This window comes from Phasianus colchicus, chromosome 1 (genome assembly GCF_987193195.1).
Source record: "Phasianus colchicus chromosome 1, bPhaCol1.hap1.1, whole genome shotgun sequence".
NCBI lineage: Eukaryota > Metazoa > Chordata > Aves > Galliformes > Phasianidae > Phasianus > Phasianus colchicus.
The window spans coordinates 146,559,987-146,576,657 of NC_143436.1; the positions used below are offsets into that span (position 1 = coordinate 146,559,987).

Genomic DNA, 16,671 nt, shown 5'->3' on the forward strand with positions numbered 1-16,671 from the left:
TGCTTGTTAGATATTTCACCAAAGCATTCCTTTACAGGCATGTAAACCTGAGGGACACTTGAAGAGACAAGGAAAGATGAAACTTCATGCTGATTTCTACATATTAAACTTGAGTAAACTACCTTCAAAATAAGTGTTTAATTACTATTGGCTGCAAGCGTAGGAATTCTGTCTAATTATGATGCCTGTACTTTTAGCAACTATATTTTAAGCACAGTTTCTAAAATAATGGAGTTTTTCCTCCAGGAGCTTTCCTACAGCATATCAGAGAACTGCATTTCTAGTCATGGTTGTTTCTACAGTACCTCCAGTTTATCAGTCCTGAGGAGTTTCTGAGTAGCAGTAGAACCAGGGACTGAAACCGGTGGGCTTCCAGGAACAATGACGGGTGGCGTGGGCAGGATCTCAGTCGGGACTAAGCCAACTCCTGGTGTTACTGGCGTTAGGTAAGGAGCAAAGCTAATAGCCGTGTTCGTTCCTATTGTGGGACCCACTGGAAATGTGGGCTGCAAAATGAAAACACAGACCAAGATGAAAAAAATCTTAATCAAGTGCTTATTAGATGTCTTTTGCATCTTCTCCCTGATGCCAATTCGTTTTCTTAATCAAAAAATTTCAAGCAGCTGGCAAAATAAAGAGCGTATTCTCTTCTTTTAATCATGTAACACATTCCAGCTGCATACTAGGAACCACACACTTTGTAGCTCTGCTATTGCAAAAGAGGCTGCCAATGCAAAGGGAATCCTACTGCGAACCTGAATCTCTGTGGAGGTCCAGCTTATACTGCAGATTTATTTACACATCTAAAAGTAGAAATAACATAGACTTTATTGCTTTTTCTCAATATCTGCATTCCTTTGGAGAACAGGCTATTTTTCAAAGTACCAGATTTCATAGGTGAAGCATTATTAACTATATTAAAGCCATATTTCTAATAAGACTATAACTAATGAGCTCTTTGGCTCAACTTCCATCTGTTTGCATGCTATATTTCGCCACCTCCTGCAATTATATGTTGCTATAACTCACACATTGGAAAGCCTCACCTTTTAGAATGTTTGTGTGCCCAACTGTCACCAGTGGCAAGCAGAATAAATATTATAATCTCCAATGGACATAATATTTAGAAAAGGATTACTCAGGCTTAGCTTGAGTTCATCTTACAAAAAAGGTCGATTGGAAGAAATGATATGGTTTTAAAAATCTGTTTCATACCTTCCTAGAAAAAGTCAGTGAAGTCATGACCAGAAGAAAGAGCACTTGTGTGATGCTAAAATCGAGCCCCACCACAGTAGAATAGTGGTTTTGTTATTACCAGCTCCAGTGGGGATGGAAGCAGAACATAGCCATGGTCTGACCACGGTCATAACTGGAACTGGAAAGTGATTTAGTTCTGCAGAGCTGATGTTTACTCCAGAGTGAAGCTATAATTATAAATAATTATGATTATAAATGAAAAATTCAGACAAAACAGGACAATTCTGAGATTAGCTCTGTCACAAATTAAGTTCTTGAATAAGACAGCAGCAAGAAATGAACCCTGCAATAACAGAACACTGTAAAAAACCTTACTGAGATTTAAAAATGATTAATGAAAAAGGAAATTCTTTCTCACTGAGGTGACTTGTATGGCCTGTGCTGGAGAAGAGAAGCTAGCAAGAAACATTATGTGGAAAATAAATAAGAGAAGCCAATAAGCTCTGTTTATTTTCAGTGGATTTTTTTGTTTGTTCCTCTCTCCCTTTTCTTTCTGTTCTTTTTTTTAGCTGTTTGGAACCAATTACTAAATTATACACAAGTTTGAGTTAGTACCAGTAAGATGCTTAAGGCAGCACACTAGCTAGGATACAAAAATGTATGGAAATGGCATCTATGTAGGTTGCTCCAACTCTAATGCCTCCTATTTCTTTCCATGGCAACTACAGCAGATACAAAGAGCATAATAACACTGTTCGATAGAGCAAATTCTCAGCTACAAAACACTCTTTTTCAACAAAGTCACCACAACTAGCTGTGCATTTTCACCAGCAATGAACAAGAGCCTTCATGCCATACTTGTCAAAATCTGCACCAGTGGAGATGACCCACTGTTGCCCCTGCTGAAATGCACCACCCACCACTTCACTGTGCTCACATCCACTGGTTGGTCTCTGGAAACTTTCACCAAGTGCCAACAAAGTCAGTGAGTGTCATTTTTTTCCACATGGATGAATTCAGTGACACCCCTTTGCTTCATATGCCCTTCCATGTCAGATGCCATTCTGTCAGACTGTCTCTCTGCAGCCATCTGTCACAGGGCAACAAAATATAATGGGATATTGGTGGGATGGTTTAAACTCTACTGCCATACCACCACCACCACCATCTGCCTCAGACATCCTGGACCAACAGAATAAAATAGAAGGCATTACTTTTAAAGTTGCCCTTGTATTTGACCTGCAGAGTTACAAGTGAATAATGCTTTTTTTTTTTCAAACCAAAACTGCTCAATATCAAATACCATTGTCTATATGCCAAGTGTGAACCAAATTCTTTACAGCATAATAATGAAGATATATATGAAAAAACGTTTCAACTATTTCATGGACAACGTGTGTCATGTTTAATATAAATACCATCTTTGTATCAGATACGATTTTAAGAACAAATCTACATGTCAAATGGCTTGTATGGAGTTTTCTTCTTTTTATCCAACTGGTCAAGGCTGAGTCATCTTCATTTGGCAATTTACGTGAGACTGAAAAATAAAAAACTTCCCACTTTCATCACAGCCGTCAGTACAGAAGGCATTATGTCAATGAAAATGTAAAGTTCAAGTGATGAAATGAGTGAGCAGAAAAAAGCATGATTTTGCCACTTCAATTTTCCATTATAATACCAAGAAGTGGAATCATTTTATTATTTCATGGGAAAAAAAAAAAAAAAAAAGAAATGGTGAAAACTTAAGCAGTATAAAATCAGGCAATAGCAAAACACATTCTTACAAAATATCCAGAGGCATTTTACATGCATACTGAAAGCTGATAAAAATGTACTGAGACTCAGGGACTCCTGACCCCTTGTTTTTGCGCACGAGTTTTTGCGCACGAGTCCCACCTTACAGCAGATACTTCAAGCATAAAATCACTTTTGGAAAATTAATCTGGAGTGAGCTACATGGCCAAATACAGATTCTTCATCTGAGATGTTTATAGTTATCCCCTTTGACAGTCCATGGAAAGATAACAGCAATTAAAAGAAACCGAACCATATAATCTGAATACCAATTTCTGAAACAAGTCAAGCAAATGGTAATTAAAAGTGCCTATTCCTTTTGATAAACTATAAATGGACCAAGGAAGCCCAGTGTGGAAGTTGCTCTAGATGCCAATGCTCCAGATGCCTCAAGTTAGAGGAATTAATCTCACTCCTGTGCCTTACATAGGTGTTTCAACTGAGAAAACATCATTAGCCACCAAATGTCTCTTTCAGACTACTTATCTAGCCATGCTTTGCAAGTCTGGTACAAGAAGCTGAACTGCAAAGGCAGCCCAGAGCAATTGATCATTCTCACATATATCCCAAAGACACTGCTCATGTCTGCAAGACTCTAGTTTTATGTCACCTTCTGGATTTCAAGTGTTAACTTAAGATAGAATGCTGAGTTTGCAAGTGAACACATCATCAACTCTCTGCCTGTTTTATTCTGAGACACTTCAGATTTCAAGAGAGAAAGAAATCACTACCCAGAATAACAGCACTTTTTTTTCCACAGGACTAAATATTGTTTGAAGCCACTCAAACTCACAGACTGCTGAGAGGGGAACTTTGTAGTCCTATTCAAGTAACTAACTAAGAAATCATTATACAGCTTTATGCCTCCAGGAGTACCATGGGTAAAACCCTTGTGAATCTAGACAAAACTTAACAAGAACTGAATGAGGAAAAAAAAAAAGAAAGGGGGGGGGGGGGGGAAGCGAGTCTGGGATAAAAAAGAAATATCAAATCTCCAGCAACACTCTTTCATCTTTTACAATGCAAATATAGAAGAAGGCATTTCTAGCACCTCAGTAGGGTTCCCTAAGTCAACAGATGAGGTTTATTTTTATTAAGACTACTTTTGAAACCTTTTGCAGGTCAATATAGTCTTCTACCTCAACATACTTACCAGCAACACCATCAGAGAGTATACTTACCACTGGCTGTAGTGGGGTTCCTGGAAACATGAACTGCATTTGCTGTGCAAGCATAGCTGCTGCAGTTTTTTGTTGGATTAAGTTGTTCCTGCCATTGATTTCCAGTTGAGTTTTTAAATGCGTTGGTGGGTGAAGGTACTTGCAGTTCTCCCTTGTACAACGACCCTGGAAAAAGAAGTCACACTAATTGGTCTATTGCTTTTGATGATAGCTTAACGCCTTGGGGCAAAATATTACACCATAAGCTAAGCAAGAACTAATGAAATGCAGGGTGTTTCCTGGGAATGGTGTAGGGGGCTGGGAGGAGCTGACAGCCTTGAGTTCTGCCTCAGCACACTACATCTGACTGACTGTTACAGCTATTAACCATGAACCAAGGAGAAAGGCTCTGAAAGCATTTGATGGCACTTTCATTGTTAAGTACAAATTGCTGCGATACAATTAACAGCCTGAGTATTATCCAGGCTGCCTGAATTGCCTCTCTTGGATCTTGGCTAGAGTATCACGTTGTCATTAATATACCGTGCTTTTATAAATTACATCACAAATAACAAATTTAAATATTCCTTAGGAGAAATACAGCTTTTAAGCACGTTACATATAATAAAACCAACCGTGTGACAACTCTCTGCTTCTGTTTTCCTGCATGTTCATGCTGAATTACAGTTCCCTGCCTTCTTGCCTCCTGTTTTTATTACATCAAGTACAACTTTGAACTATTTCCAGCCAAGTATAAAGGAACAGAAGTTGGCACTTCTGGAGCCAGGGGCTTTAGGCAGTTAGAAGATAGTACAGACAACAGAAGTACAGCAGGCAGCCACCTTCGAGATGGCTTGTGTTGGAGAAGATGGCCATGGAACACACCTCTACTGACCACATGCCAAAATATAAGCAGAGCAGCATAAGAAACTGATACATTCTCCCAGAAAAGGAAATGATGTGGTGCATCAGGGAGGCAGGACATGCTAAGATCAGAGGCTCCTTGATGGCACGGCTCATAAACAGTCACAAAGTTTTAAGAGCTGTGAGCAGACAACCCAAAGTATTAGTCAAACTGGATCTGATACACTCAACTTGTTGAAGACAAGTTTCCAAATGGAGATCTTTTTTTTTTTTTTTTTAAAGTGCTCCTTAAACTTTCTGTTCTCTGCTATGAATGTTTTAGAATTCTTAGCCAAAAGGAATATCCTCCTATAGCCACAGGAACATTTAGATCCCTGCAAGAGAACATTACACAGTACACACGTACTCTGACACTGTGTATGCACACACACTTTCCTACCAAACCACCAGTATGCTTTGGATGTCCCAGAACATCAGTATTAGGAGTTCAAGAAAGCTATGACTGCAGAATGCAGACAGCCAAGCCTCAGTGCCAAGGAACATCTCTTGGCACTGTTTTAACATGCTGGTGTAGGTGAGGCCATTTTCAGTATGGTGTGCTCTTTCTTCTTACTTCTGCAGGTCACTAATTGTTGCTTTTAATCAAGCACACAAAAGGAAAGTTACTTTGTCCGCAGGCTGAAGCAGAAATGGAATAGTCACAGTTTGCCTTGGACACAGAAAAAGGTACTTCCATTCATGGAGAAATAAAGCCATTGCCTTTCTCATGTTAAACAGGAACGTGTTTGGGGCAATGAGCATCTGCTTTTTTGTTGGCTGATGAGGATTTCCTGATTAAGGCATTTTTAAAGGAGACCTATTTAACTTTAATCTAATTTGTATGTAAATAGTTCATACAGCAAATCTGAAAATGCAAACAGCAAAACAAAATCAAGTCACTCTATCTGATGGAAATACCTACCTATGCAAATGAAAGTGATCCTCAATTAAGGAACATAAGTAACTCTCAACTAGAGTGGCTTCTGAAGTACCTCGGTTCTGAAAAGAGCCTAGAGCCAACCCTCTGCTATTGCTTCCAAAAGCACATAGCTAGCTTATGCTAGCACTTCCAGTTCAGCAATGCAGCCCACAGTGCACAAAGGACTGGTTATTTCAGAAAACTTTCCAAAATAATCCAAACACATAAAAATGTGCCCTATTCTCTGAAGTTATCCATGTTTGTGCCTCATTTACTAGTTAGTGTTTTTTTGTTGGTTTTCTTTGAGCTCCTGGTTAGCAATGAACTTACTATAAAAGAGTTATGTGGCCCTGTCAGGCTGCTATAGAAAGCACTATAAACAGATCGAGCCTTGTTAAAGTGAAATGACCCAAAATAAACCACAACTGAATGAGCACTGAAAATAGCGTGCAGATGAATCCAGTCCTAGCAACCCAAACCAAATGAATTCTGAGACCACCTTTCATTTGTTGGACCTTCAGTGGTTGGGGAAAAATGCCTATAAGTGACTTTTCATTTCTTTGCTGAGAAATGGTCTGTGTCCCTATGAGCTGCTGATGGCAATAACAGAATTGGGCTAATTCCCAACAACTGATCAATTAAAGAATAAAAATTCAAACTAGTGGCATCATCTCAATCAGATGTGACCCTGGGTTTTTTATTTACTGAAAAGGCAAAACCGAAGTCCAACGGAAGCGATAGCAACACATCAACCAACAGCAGAGAGTGCTAAATTATTCAACATATTGGGTCTACAACAAAGGCCCATTTGGATTACTGAAGAAAAAATACTACAGTAGCACACTACCTCCAAACAAATAAAGAGGCAAAATTGATTGCTTTGGCTTTGGGATGCATTGATATCAAGCCTTTGGAGCAAGGCTTGATTCACCACAGCTCTTAAAATCACAGTAGCACAGGTGCTGCCCCAGACTTGGTGCACAGCAGCACAACCCCTGTTCAAATAACAGGGAAGGCAGCAGGGAAAATAATTGCTTAATACAACTTCTAATTTACTCCCACATATGAGTCAGAGTCCTGACACAAGGTGCAGACACACTGGCTTGAAACTTAGTTCCCAGAAACTCCTTCCACCAATGTAATGAAAGTTATCAAAACGCACATCACAAGCTGTTCACTTTCCATGTGATTTCTTTACCAAAACTCAACCTCAGAAAGCTGTCTCCTTATCTGTAATTGACAGTAACGATGAATGGAGAATGAATGAAGTTCCCAGCACTCCTTGCCCTGGAAGCCTGGCACCAACCTCTGACCTCTCAATTCTTGTGCATTGTTCTCTACAGCTGGCCTAGCCTAAAGCACTGCGCCATATTTCAGGCAGGTAATGGAAAATTTTAGCAGAAACTTTGCTTTTTCTACTGCTGATTATCCAGGTTGGGGACATGCTGCGGCTTGCACCTGGGGCGTGCCACAGGTTTCATTCCAGTAGGAGGTGGGAGGCAGAAGGAATGCATGCAATGAGCTGGGAACTCAAATGATGCCCATACCCAGGTGCTGCAACAAGGAGCCCTGTTTCCATGTGGGCAGTGCTCTTGTGAACGGCTGACTAGCCTGGCATCAAAACCATGTCCCTCTGTGAGCTTTGTCACACCAATGAATTATGGTATAGAGGAATAGATTTCCCTACTGAGAGCACTAGGTAGTTTGCCTAAAACCAGTGGCACAAGACAGCTCAAAGACTGGGGCTGCTGGAGTGGGTCCATAGAAGATCCATGAAGATGATCAGAGGGCTGGAGCACCTCCCCTATGAGGACAGGCTGAGAGAGCTAGGGCTCTTCAGTCTGGAGGAGAAGGCTCAAAGGAGACCTTACAGCAGCCTTCTAGTACCTGAAGGGGCCTACAGGAAAGCTGGAGAGGGACTTTTTAAAATGTCATGTAGAACAGGACAAGGGGAAACAGTTTTAAACTGGAAGAGGGTAGGTTTAGACTAGATATTGGGAAGAAATTATTTACTGTGAGGATGGTGAGACACTGGAACAGGTTGCCCAGAAAGGCTGCGAATGCGCCCTTCCTGGAAGCATTCAAGGCCAGGCTGGATGGGGCTTTGAGCAACCTGGTCTACTGGGAGGTGTCCCTGCCATCACCCATGCAGAATAATGAGCTAGTTTTTACTTATTAAAATCGCCTTTAAAAATAAGCTAACATCATAAAAATATCTGAATTTTTTTATCAAACAAACAACAACAACAAAATAACGTTTCTTTTATCTTTTTAAGCTGAGGATCAACTAATTCATCCACAAGAATTTCGCTCATCAACCAAAGGCTGCTTTTAAGGCAGGAGTCAGCAGTACATACTCTTAGTATGCTTATTGTAAAGATTCAGTGGTAATTGGGCCACCTAATTCAACCCCTCTGCAACAAACAGGGACACCTACAGTTAGATTGGGTTGCTCAGAGCCCCATCCAGCCTAACCTTGAACGCCTCCAGGGATGGGGCATCCACCACCTCTCCGAGCAATCTGTTCGTATCTGGACGCAGTACTGCAGGTGAGGCCTCACCAGCACAGAGTAGAGGGGCAGGATCACCTCCTTTGCCCTGTTGACCACACTTCTTTTGATGCAGCCCAGGATATGGTTGACTTTCTGGGCTGCAAAGGCACATTGCTGGCTCATGTCCGGCTTGCCATTTCACCAGCACCGTTTTTGGTAGGGCTGTTCTCCAGTCCTATATCCTCCCGTTTATACTGGTAATGGGGGCTGCTGCAACTGAAGTGCAAGACCTTGCACTTGTTATTTTTTGAACCTCATGAGTTTAACCGGAGTTCACTGCCTGAGTGATTTTGCATACAAATACAAAGTCAATGAAGGCAATTTACTGGCAATACTAGTGGGAACTAACAAGCGAGCCTCCCTTACCTCACACCACAATGTAATGTCTGAGTGAGACATCACGTTACATCCAGAGAACAGGCCATCTGATGAAGAGCAAGAAGAAGGAAGCCTGCTTCTTTGCTAGAGTCTGCCCTTCATTCCTATCCCCTTTCCCTAAGGTCCAGCTCCCAGATTTCTCCTGTACCCCATATCCCTCCCTCTCACTTCCTCCTTCCCAAAGCACCCTCCCACCTCTCCTAACTATAGACCAGCAAACAAGTCACATAATAAATATAACTTGCTTGAGCTGTGCGTGTTCTCAACAGCCAGCCAAAACGGGCATGTGCTTGGCAGACCACACTCAGAGGTGGCTCAGTTCAGGCTGCAGCCTTTTCCTTAACTGGGCAGTAATTTGGATCTTTCTCTTCTACTCAGCACTGATTTTTGCATAAATAGCAAGAATTGTTTTTATTATCAAGTTATATGTCTTTGAGACATCTACTTTCAGCAAAATTGTCTGAAATTGGCTAGAGTGTTTAAAGCTATTATGGTGCAAGGTTGGTACTGACAAAAGTATGGATGGTGTAGTTACACAAAATCTTCTACCTTAAGAAAACAAGTTATTACTAACAGATGAAGATAAAATCATATGATCTCTCAGGATTAAATATGCAATCTTAAGAAGAAAACAACATTTATGGCTTTTAAGACATGAATAGCTTTAGAAGATATTTGAGTAACTGGTTCTAGAGCCCAACATTCTGCAGTCAGTTAAACACCTGAAAAACCCCACCAAACATCAACGACACACCTGATGCTACAACAACTTTTCCAACTGTAAATATATGTGTATATATATATATATATATATATATATATTTGTAATTCTGTGTCATAAAACTTCAGCAAACTTTGCACATGCTTGTAAAGATCAGATCACATTCTAATAAACCATATGCATTTGGAACTGTGGGCATGCCAGTCAGCCAGATATCACCTGCTCCATATTGATATTAGATACCTGAAGATATTACATGCTGTTCAGAGCTTGGCTGAGTAAGAGCTATCAGTGGCCTCTGCCTGGGACAGTGGCAGCACACAGCAAGAATAGCCACAGAGACAGCAATGTCAGCAGTTGTGGAGGTACCGAAGCCATAAATACTCTGGAAGAGTTTCTGATGACAGTTTCTTCTCCTTTGGGATTCCTCCTCAGCAGCCCCTTCGCAAATTCTGGTTGGGAATGAGCGTGATCTCTCCCAGTTAATTTAACAATTTCACCATTGCATACATAAGGAAGTTCTCAATTCCAACAAGCTTGGGCTCCATAGGACTGACAGACACAGTCAATAGAAAGGCAATAACTTTGAGACACTTAAACTTGTGCTCCTCTCCTCTTCACTCCAAAACATCCAGTTCAAATGTTATTTTTCCAATGCAAAAATACCAAAAAGGAAAAACGCATAAAAGCAAACAGTGACTGTACATTCATTGAGGTATGCATAGAAGGATGATTCCCCTTGTTCTACAGGACTTGCATTTACTTATTCCTCTTATTTATTTTTGTACATGAGCGCTGAAATGCCAACAGCTAATTCAATGCTCAAAATCAAGGCCAAATACTAGATTTCAGTTAGGATTGGGATAAAAAGCCTTTTCCATATAGCATTCCAACGTTGGGATTCAATTCTCCTTCACAGGTCTATCTGCTTCCTAAGTTCTCTGAGAAAGTAAAAAAGAAGAGACCTCAATAAAGTGTTTCTTTTTTATCTGCTGTGGATACTTAGCATCTCACACCATCTGTAAAACTATACATGACTGCAGAGTTAAGCACATATGCAAGGACTTAAGGGATTTAGTTAAGCCTTGAGAGAGACTAGTCATTGCTTTTTAAAAATATATCTTATTATTTTATTTCTTCTCTAATGTATATAAAGAAGCTTCAAAGGGTTTTTGAATTTTGCATAATTTCATATAAAGAGTATGTTGACTTGCAAACATGCATGCATATAAAAACAGGATTCCTAACTAGAATTGTATCTAATTTTATTTTAAAAATAAAAAATAAGGAGATCAGTGTAAGATCTTGTATCTTGAAAATGAGACATAACTGAACTATTTGAGATAAAGAAAAAAAATAAAAAGGTCAAACAGTAATAGAAACATTAAGCTCTTAATGCAGAGTTCAAAGATCTGAAAATTCACTTCTTGCCAATACACCTTAGGACAAGAACAAAGAACATCTCATATATTACACTTGAAATATTTCAGCTGTTGGATCTCTTTTTCTAAAAAAAAAAAGAAAAAAACCTCAAAATTTTGTAGAGAAATTAATTCCTTATTTCTGAAGCTACCTCGCAAGTCCACCCACCAAAGTTAGTGAGTGTGCATACATATTTATATGCACCTACACATTTCTGTTTTAAGAAAAAGCAGAAGCAAATTCACCTTCCTGCTTTAAAGTAGGAAATAAAATGAATGCAAAAAAATTCTCAGGTGACTTGAGATTGATTTGGTTTCCAGCAAACCCATTAGCTACTCTTCTAATTATTTCAACTATTTGCTAGAAACTAGAAACTGGTAGAGTAAAAATGATCATTTTATTCATAATTTTAGAAAACAGGAGCTACCAGTAACATTACTTTATGCCTGAACTGGCATTAAAAAATAAAATAAAATAAAATATTGAAGAAAAATGGAAGTCTTACAAAAAGATGGGATGTCTAAATGATGTGAGAGTCTTAACACTAAAGGCTTAATAGGAGATATTTATTTAAATGGAAAAAGACAAAATGTTCTATTGGAGAGCACATTTGCAATGCACAAAGAGCTCTGAGTCTCTCAAGATGCTCTTTCAACCAAATGTGGAGAAGGATCGCTACAGAGAATGGTTTAATAATTTGCCTTGCAATATCAGGGGAAGCGTACTCGATATTAAATTGCTCGGATGTGTATGAAATTGCAAGTCATTTGACAAACATCCTTGAGATTAACAAATAAGACAAAGAAAATTCAAAGAAATAATAGTTTACACTAATACCGATTTATTTTATTTCTATGTTTACCAACTCAAACATGATTTGAGAATAATCAGGAAATAAAGTTTATTTCTTCTCCAATCACATAGCCACTTTTTTCTTTTTTTTTTTTTCCCCTTCATTTTCACACTGGCACTCAAAATCTAAACCAGTTATTTTTACCTCAGCTTCATGCTTGGCTACCAGCACTGATGAATGTATCACAAACAACTGTGGACAACCCTTGAAATACATCTTCACTCCAATGCACGCAGGCAATTTCCATGAAATAAAAGACAGACACGTGGAGCTAAGGGAAAACTCCTATGAAACTAACATAAAGAAAGCAGAGGGAAGGGTAACTTAGTTGAGTTACATTTCCCAAACCTATTTCTTCTATTATACTAGGAGTGAGGCTCTCCACTGGATGTGAAGGTGCATTATGTGAGGCTTTTAAGCATGATGTGGGCTGCTAAGGGACTCAGTAGGGCTGCAGGAACACAGAGCAGTGCCTTAGGTGCTTCCATCAAGTCAAAGGGTCTGCAGATTCCTGCATGAATTACAGAAAATACGCCCATGGCCTTTACAGAGGCTTGGTATCTGCTGAACTGAGACCACTACACACACTGAACTGATGACTGGGCAGCTCCCAGTGCTCATTACAAAGATCAACTGTTTTTAAGACAGAACAGAACTGTGTAAATCCTGGGTGGGACTGCATTGTAACTCAGGGCAACACGGATGTTTTGCTGGTAAACAACATATTTCACTACTGAGTTTAACTTGATTGGATTGAAAAAAGAAGATAAAAGCTGAAAATCTCAGTAAGAGGAAATTTTTTTCCACTTTTCTCACTATCTTACAGGCAGACAAAAATAGCCACTGCAAAAGTAAAGCCAGTAAAGAAAGACAACTTGCGTGACTGCAGATCAGCTGACAAAAGAAAATGCAACAGCGGCATGGAGAAGAATAGCACAAACCAAGCTGTGACCAAACAAGAGAATGAGTACAGCATGATGCTGATCCCTGACGGATCTCCTTCCTCACCTCCTTTATAACTTCTGTAAAAGCCTTCAAGCAAATGTATGGTTTTAATACAAGCTTGCTCATATGAACAAGAGTGAGTTTAAACTTGAGTTGTGCTTTTACGTGCGTGTGGAAATACCACTTGGCAGTGAAAATGTAGGCAAAAGTAACTGCAGTACCGGCAGTCTGTGCCCTGAGACACCTTATTTTTCTCTCAGTGGCTGTGGAGGAAAGCTAGAATGTCCACAGTGTAGACATACAGCACACCTTCTGCCATTATCAGGATAGAAAACAAAGAATGAGACATCAGTAGTGAGGATAGGGCTTTGACATCAGGATGCCTCAACAACGGTTCCCTCAATAGGACGGCTGGAATCTGAACATGCTTCAGAAGAAATAGAAATCAGTTACATAGCACCATAAAGGAGCAGGAAAGGCATCTTGGCAATGTGGAACTATCTGTGACCAGATAACAACAAAATGGAGGGAAAGTGCTGTAAAATCAAGCACCTCAGTGGTCAGATAGTCATCTGTCTAAAGGAAACCTGAGGAGACACTGTGGTAGTCACAGTGAATCACAGCTTTGGAAAAGGCATATCAGTGTGATTTCGTAAGTGCCCTATGACCAAGGTACTCTGCCACCACAATAAAGAGAAGGATGAACAAAATGTCATTGGAGCCAGCCATAGCCTTGACCACAAAGGTCTCATAACATCCATTTCTTAAACCAAGTAACACCACCGGGCCCAGCAGAGTGAAGGATGAGCCTGGTGACTGCTGCATGGCCACTGATCATAGCATCAAAGAATCACAGAATCATAGAAAGGACTGGACAAGAAGGTGCCTAAAAGATTATCTAGTTCCAGTTCCCCTGCTGTGGGCAGGGCTGCCACTCACTAGATCAGACTGCCCAGGGCCCATCCAACCTGGCCATGAGTGCTTACAGGGATGGGGCAGCCCCAGCTTCTCTGGGCAGCCTGTGCCAGTGCCTCACCACCCTCCCATAAAAAAATTTTCTTCTAATGTCTAATCTAAATCTCTCCTCTTTTAGTTTAAAAACACATCCCCTTGTACTGCCCTTGTAAAAAGTCAGTCTCTTTCCTGATTATAAGCTCCCTTCAAGTACCGGAAGATCACAATGAGGTCTCCCTGGGGCCTTCTCCAGACTGAGCAAGCCCAGCTTCCTCAACTTTTCCCCATAAGAGGGGTGCTTCAGCCCTCTGATCATATTTGACTCTTCTTGACTCAGTCCAACAGTTCCACATCTCTCTTGTGCAGGGGGCCCCAGGCCTGGCCTGGATGCTCTGGACTGGGCCATGCGAGGGCAGAGTAGAAGGGAACCATTGCCTCCCTCTCCTTGCTGGCCACCCCTCTTTTGATGCAGCCCAGGATACAGTTGGCCTTCCAAGCTTCAAGCATACACTGCTGTCCTATGTCCACCAGAACCCCTAAGTTCTTATCTGCAGGGCTGCTCTCAAGTTTTTCTCCCAGTCTGTAGATGTATCTGGGATCACCCTGACACAAGTGCAACATCTTGCACTTGGCCTTGTTCATCTGGGCCCACTCTTCAAGCATGTCCACGCCCCTCAGGATGGCATCCCTTCTTTCTACTGTATCAGTTGCACTGCTAAGTTTGGTGTCATCAGCACACTTGCTGAAGGGGCACTCAGTTCCACAATCCAGGCCACTGATAAAGATGTTGAAGAGTATCAGTACCAGTGCGGACTGCTGGGGGACACCACTCATCACCAATCTTTACCCAGACATAGAGCCATTGAGCACAACCTTTTGGCTGTGACCATCCAATCAATTCCTTATCCACTGAATAGATCACCCTTCAACTCCATATCTTTCTGATTTAGAGATAAAAATGTGACGAGAAGCATATCGAAAGCCCTGCAGAAGTGCAAGTAGATGACAACAGTTGTCCTTTCTTTGTCCACCAATGCTGTCACTTCATCATGGAAGGCTATCAGACAGCACAGTACACCCTTAGTGGCTATCTCTGAAGACCTTCTTGTCTCTCTCACATGTGCCTTAACGTAGCTTCTATGATGATCTGTTCTATGATCTTCCCGGACACAGAGATGAGGCTGAACAGCCTATAGCTCCCTGGATCTTCTTTTCTCCCTTTGTTAAAAGAGATCTCCTGATGATGAGTCCCTCTGCTACTCCTTACACTGACCAACATTTTCCCCAGCTTTGTCACCCCATGTCAGCAGTTTGCACAGCTTCCCAAGTGCATGTGCACTTGATAGCAGGCTCCACATTCAGCTGGAGTTTGCTAGGCACTATCAAGACACAAACAACGCACAAAGCCTCTCTTCTTTTGTGGATTTCACACTTTCTTAGCTGATCACCCTACAAACAAAGGCAAAAAGCAACATCCTAGTTAAATATACAAATAGCCTAGGACGCATTACATAATTACAGAGGTGAAAAGTACACTATCTTTTCCCTCTGCAGAAGGAAGAGTGTTTACCAGCCCTTAATAACAGTGCAGGAACCACAGCTGTGTTATTAATAAATCATAGGCTTTGCTCCCGGGATGTACCGGCAAAGCTGGAACCTGACACAAGTTTCTAGTTCATTGGAAAGCTGCTGAAAACATATTGGAATGTCTTGGTGTTTTAGAAAAGCCATGTTGTTTTGTTTTTGTTTTTTGTTTTAATTAAAAAGCAAATATTGAAGAAAAATGATCCTAAAAAATGAGAAGAAAATATACTTGTATTTCTGTAAAAGAATCACAAATAAAATCCCCCATAGTACCACCACCATATGAGAAGCATCAAATAATCAAATGAGATTAATAGACATTGTTCCAGTGTAGGACCACTTATAGAGAACAAGATCCAACAAGTGTACTTGACCCGAAAAGCAGAAGATAAGCAGACACCTTTCCTAGCCACTTTCATACCAGTCCACAATTCTTTTCTGGAATAACTTATCTTAATATATCTTAATAACATCAGGGATAAATTTAAATTTCTAGCTTTTCTTGAAGTTCAGCACACCTCAGATTTTCCTGTTTAGGGGATAGGGAAAACAGAGCTACTAGCAGGAAGGGTAATAAGACCTCTTCTCCAGAAGCAGTAGGATGTGAGAGTTATTAATGTGAATTATCCAGAGAATCAACAATCCACACTAGCTTAAGAAACTCAAGCAAGAGGCAAGAAAGAACTTCCGACACCTCAGTAACTGAAGAGAAATCCTACCTTTTGTTGCTGGTGTTGAATAATTCTTTGTTCCATCTACTCTGTATTAGGAAACTTCCAGAAGTAACAAAAAATAGCAAGAAGCAGAAAGCGGTTACATTTATCTCAAATAGTAGCTTACAGAATTAGGAGCTAAATCATGGTTATGAGAAAAGATAAGACATGTTAGGATGTCTTATTACCTTATTTGAATGCTATATTCATCTAAGTACTAGAACATGAGATTGTGGTCTTGAGAGTGCTTATACCTTCTCAATGCTCTGTTGAAGGAGCAGATAATTATTCTTTTCCTTAAAACAGAATTGGTGACAACTAAATAAAATTCTAGGTTAATCTCACATTAAAATATTGCCTATATGTTTTCAAAGGCATATAGCCAAGGCTTTCAAACACACCAGACTCCCTCGCAATTATTATACTGCATCTACATTTTTAGTATACACTGAGGTCCATGGCACCTTACTTCATCAGTGTCATGAGTAGATGTGTTGATCCCAACCTCTGTTACCTGATCATATGTACTTTTTTTACACAATTTTCTTTCCCAGACAGTGAATAGGCAGTCAA

The 16,671-nt window shown here is 40.3% G+C and overlaps 1 protein-coding gene across 8 annotated transcripts in view; it reads right to left on the minus strand.

Moving 5' to 3' along the window:
- The window catches only part of MBNL2 (muscleblind like splicing regulator 2), a 105,384-nt gene that overhangs the window by 25,912 nt on the left and 62,801 nt on the right, over window positions 1–16,671 (minus strand). For all 8 annotated transcript variants that reach the window (XM_090129825.1, XM_090129833.1, XM_090129816.1 and 5 more), the window contains exons 3-4: window positions 4,176–4,340; window positions 306–506 (exon numbers count right to left, since the gene is read on the minus strand). In XM_090129825.1, the coding sequence (XP_089985951.1) occupies window positions 306–506; window positions 4,176–4,340 (366 nt within the window). The remainder of the gene's footprint in view (window positions 1–305; window positions 507–4,175; window positions 4,341–16,671) is intronic.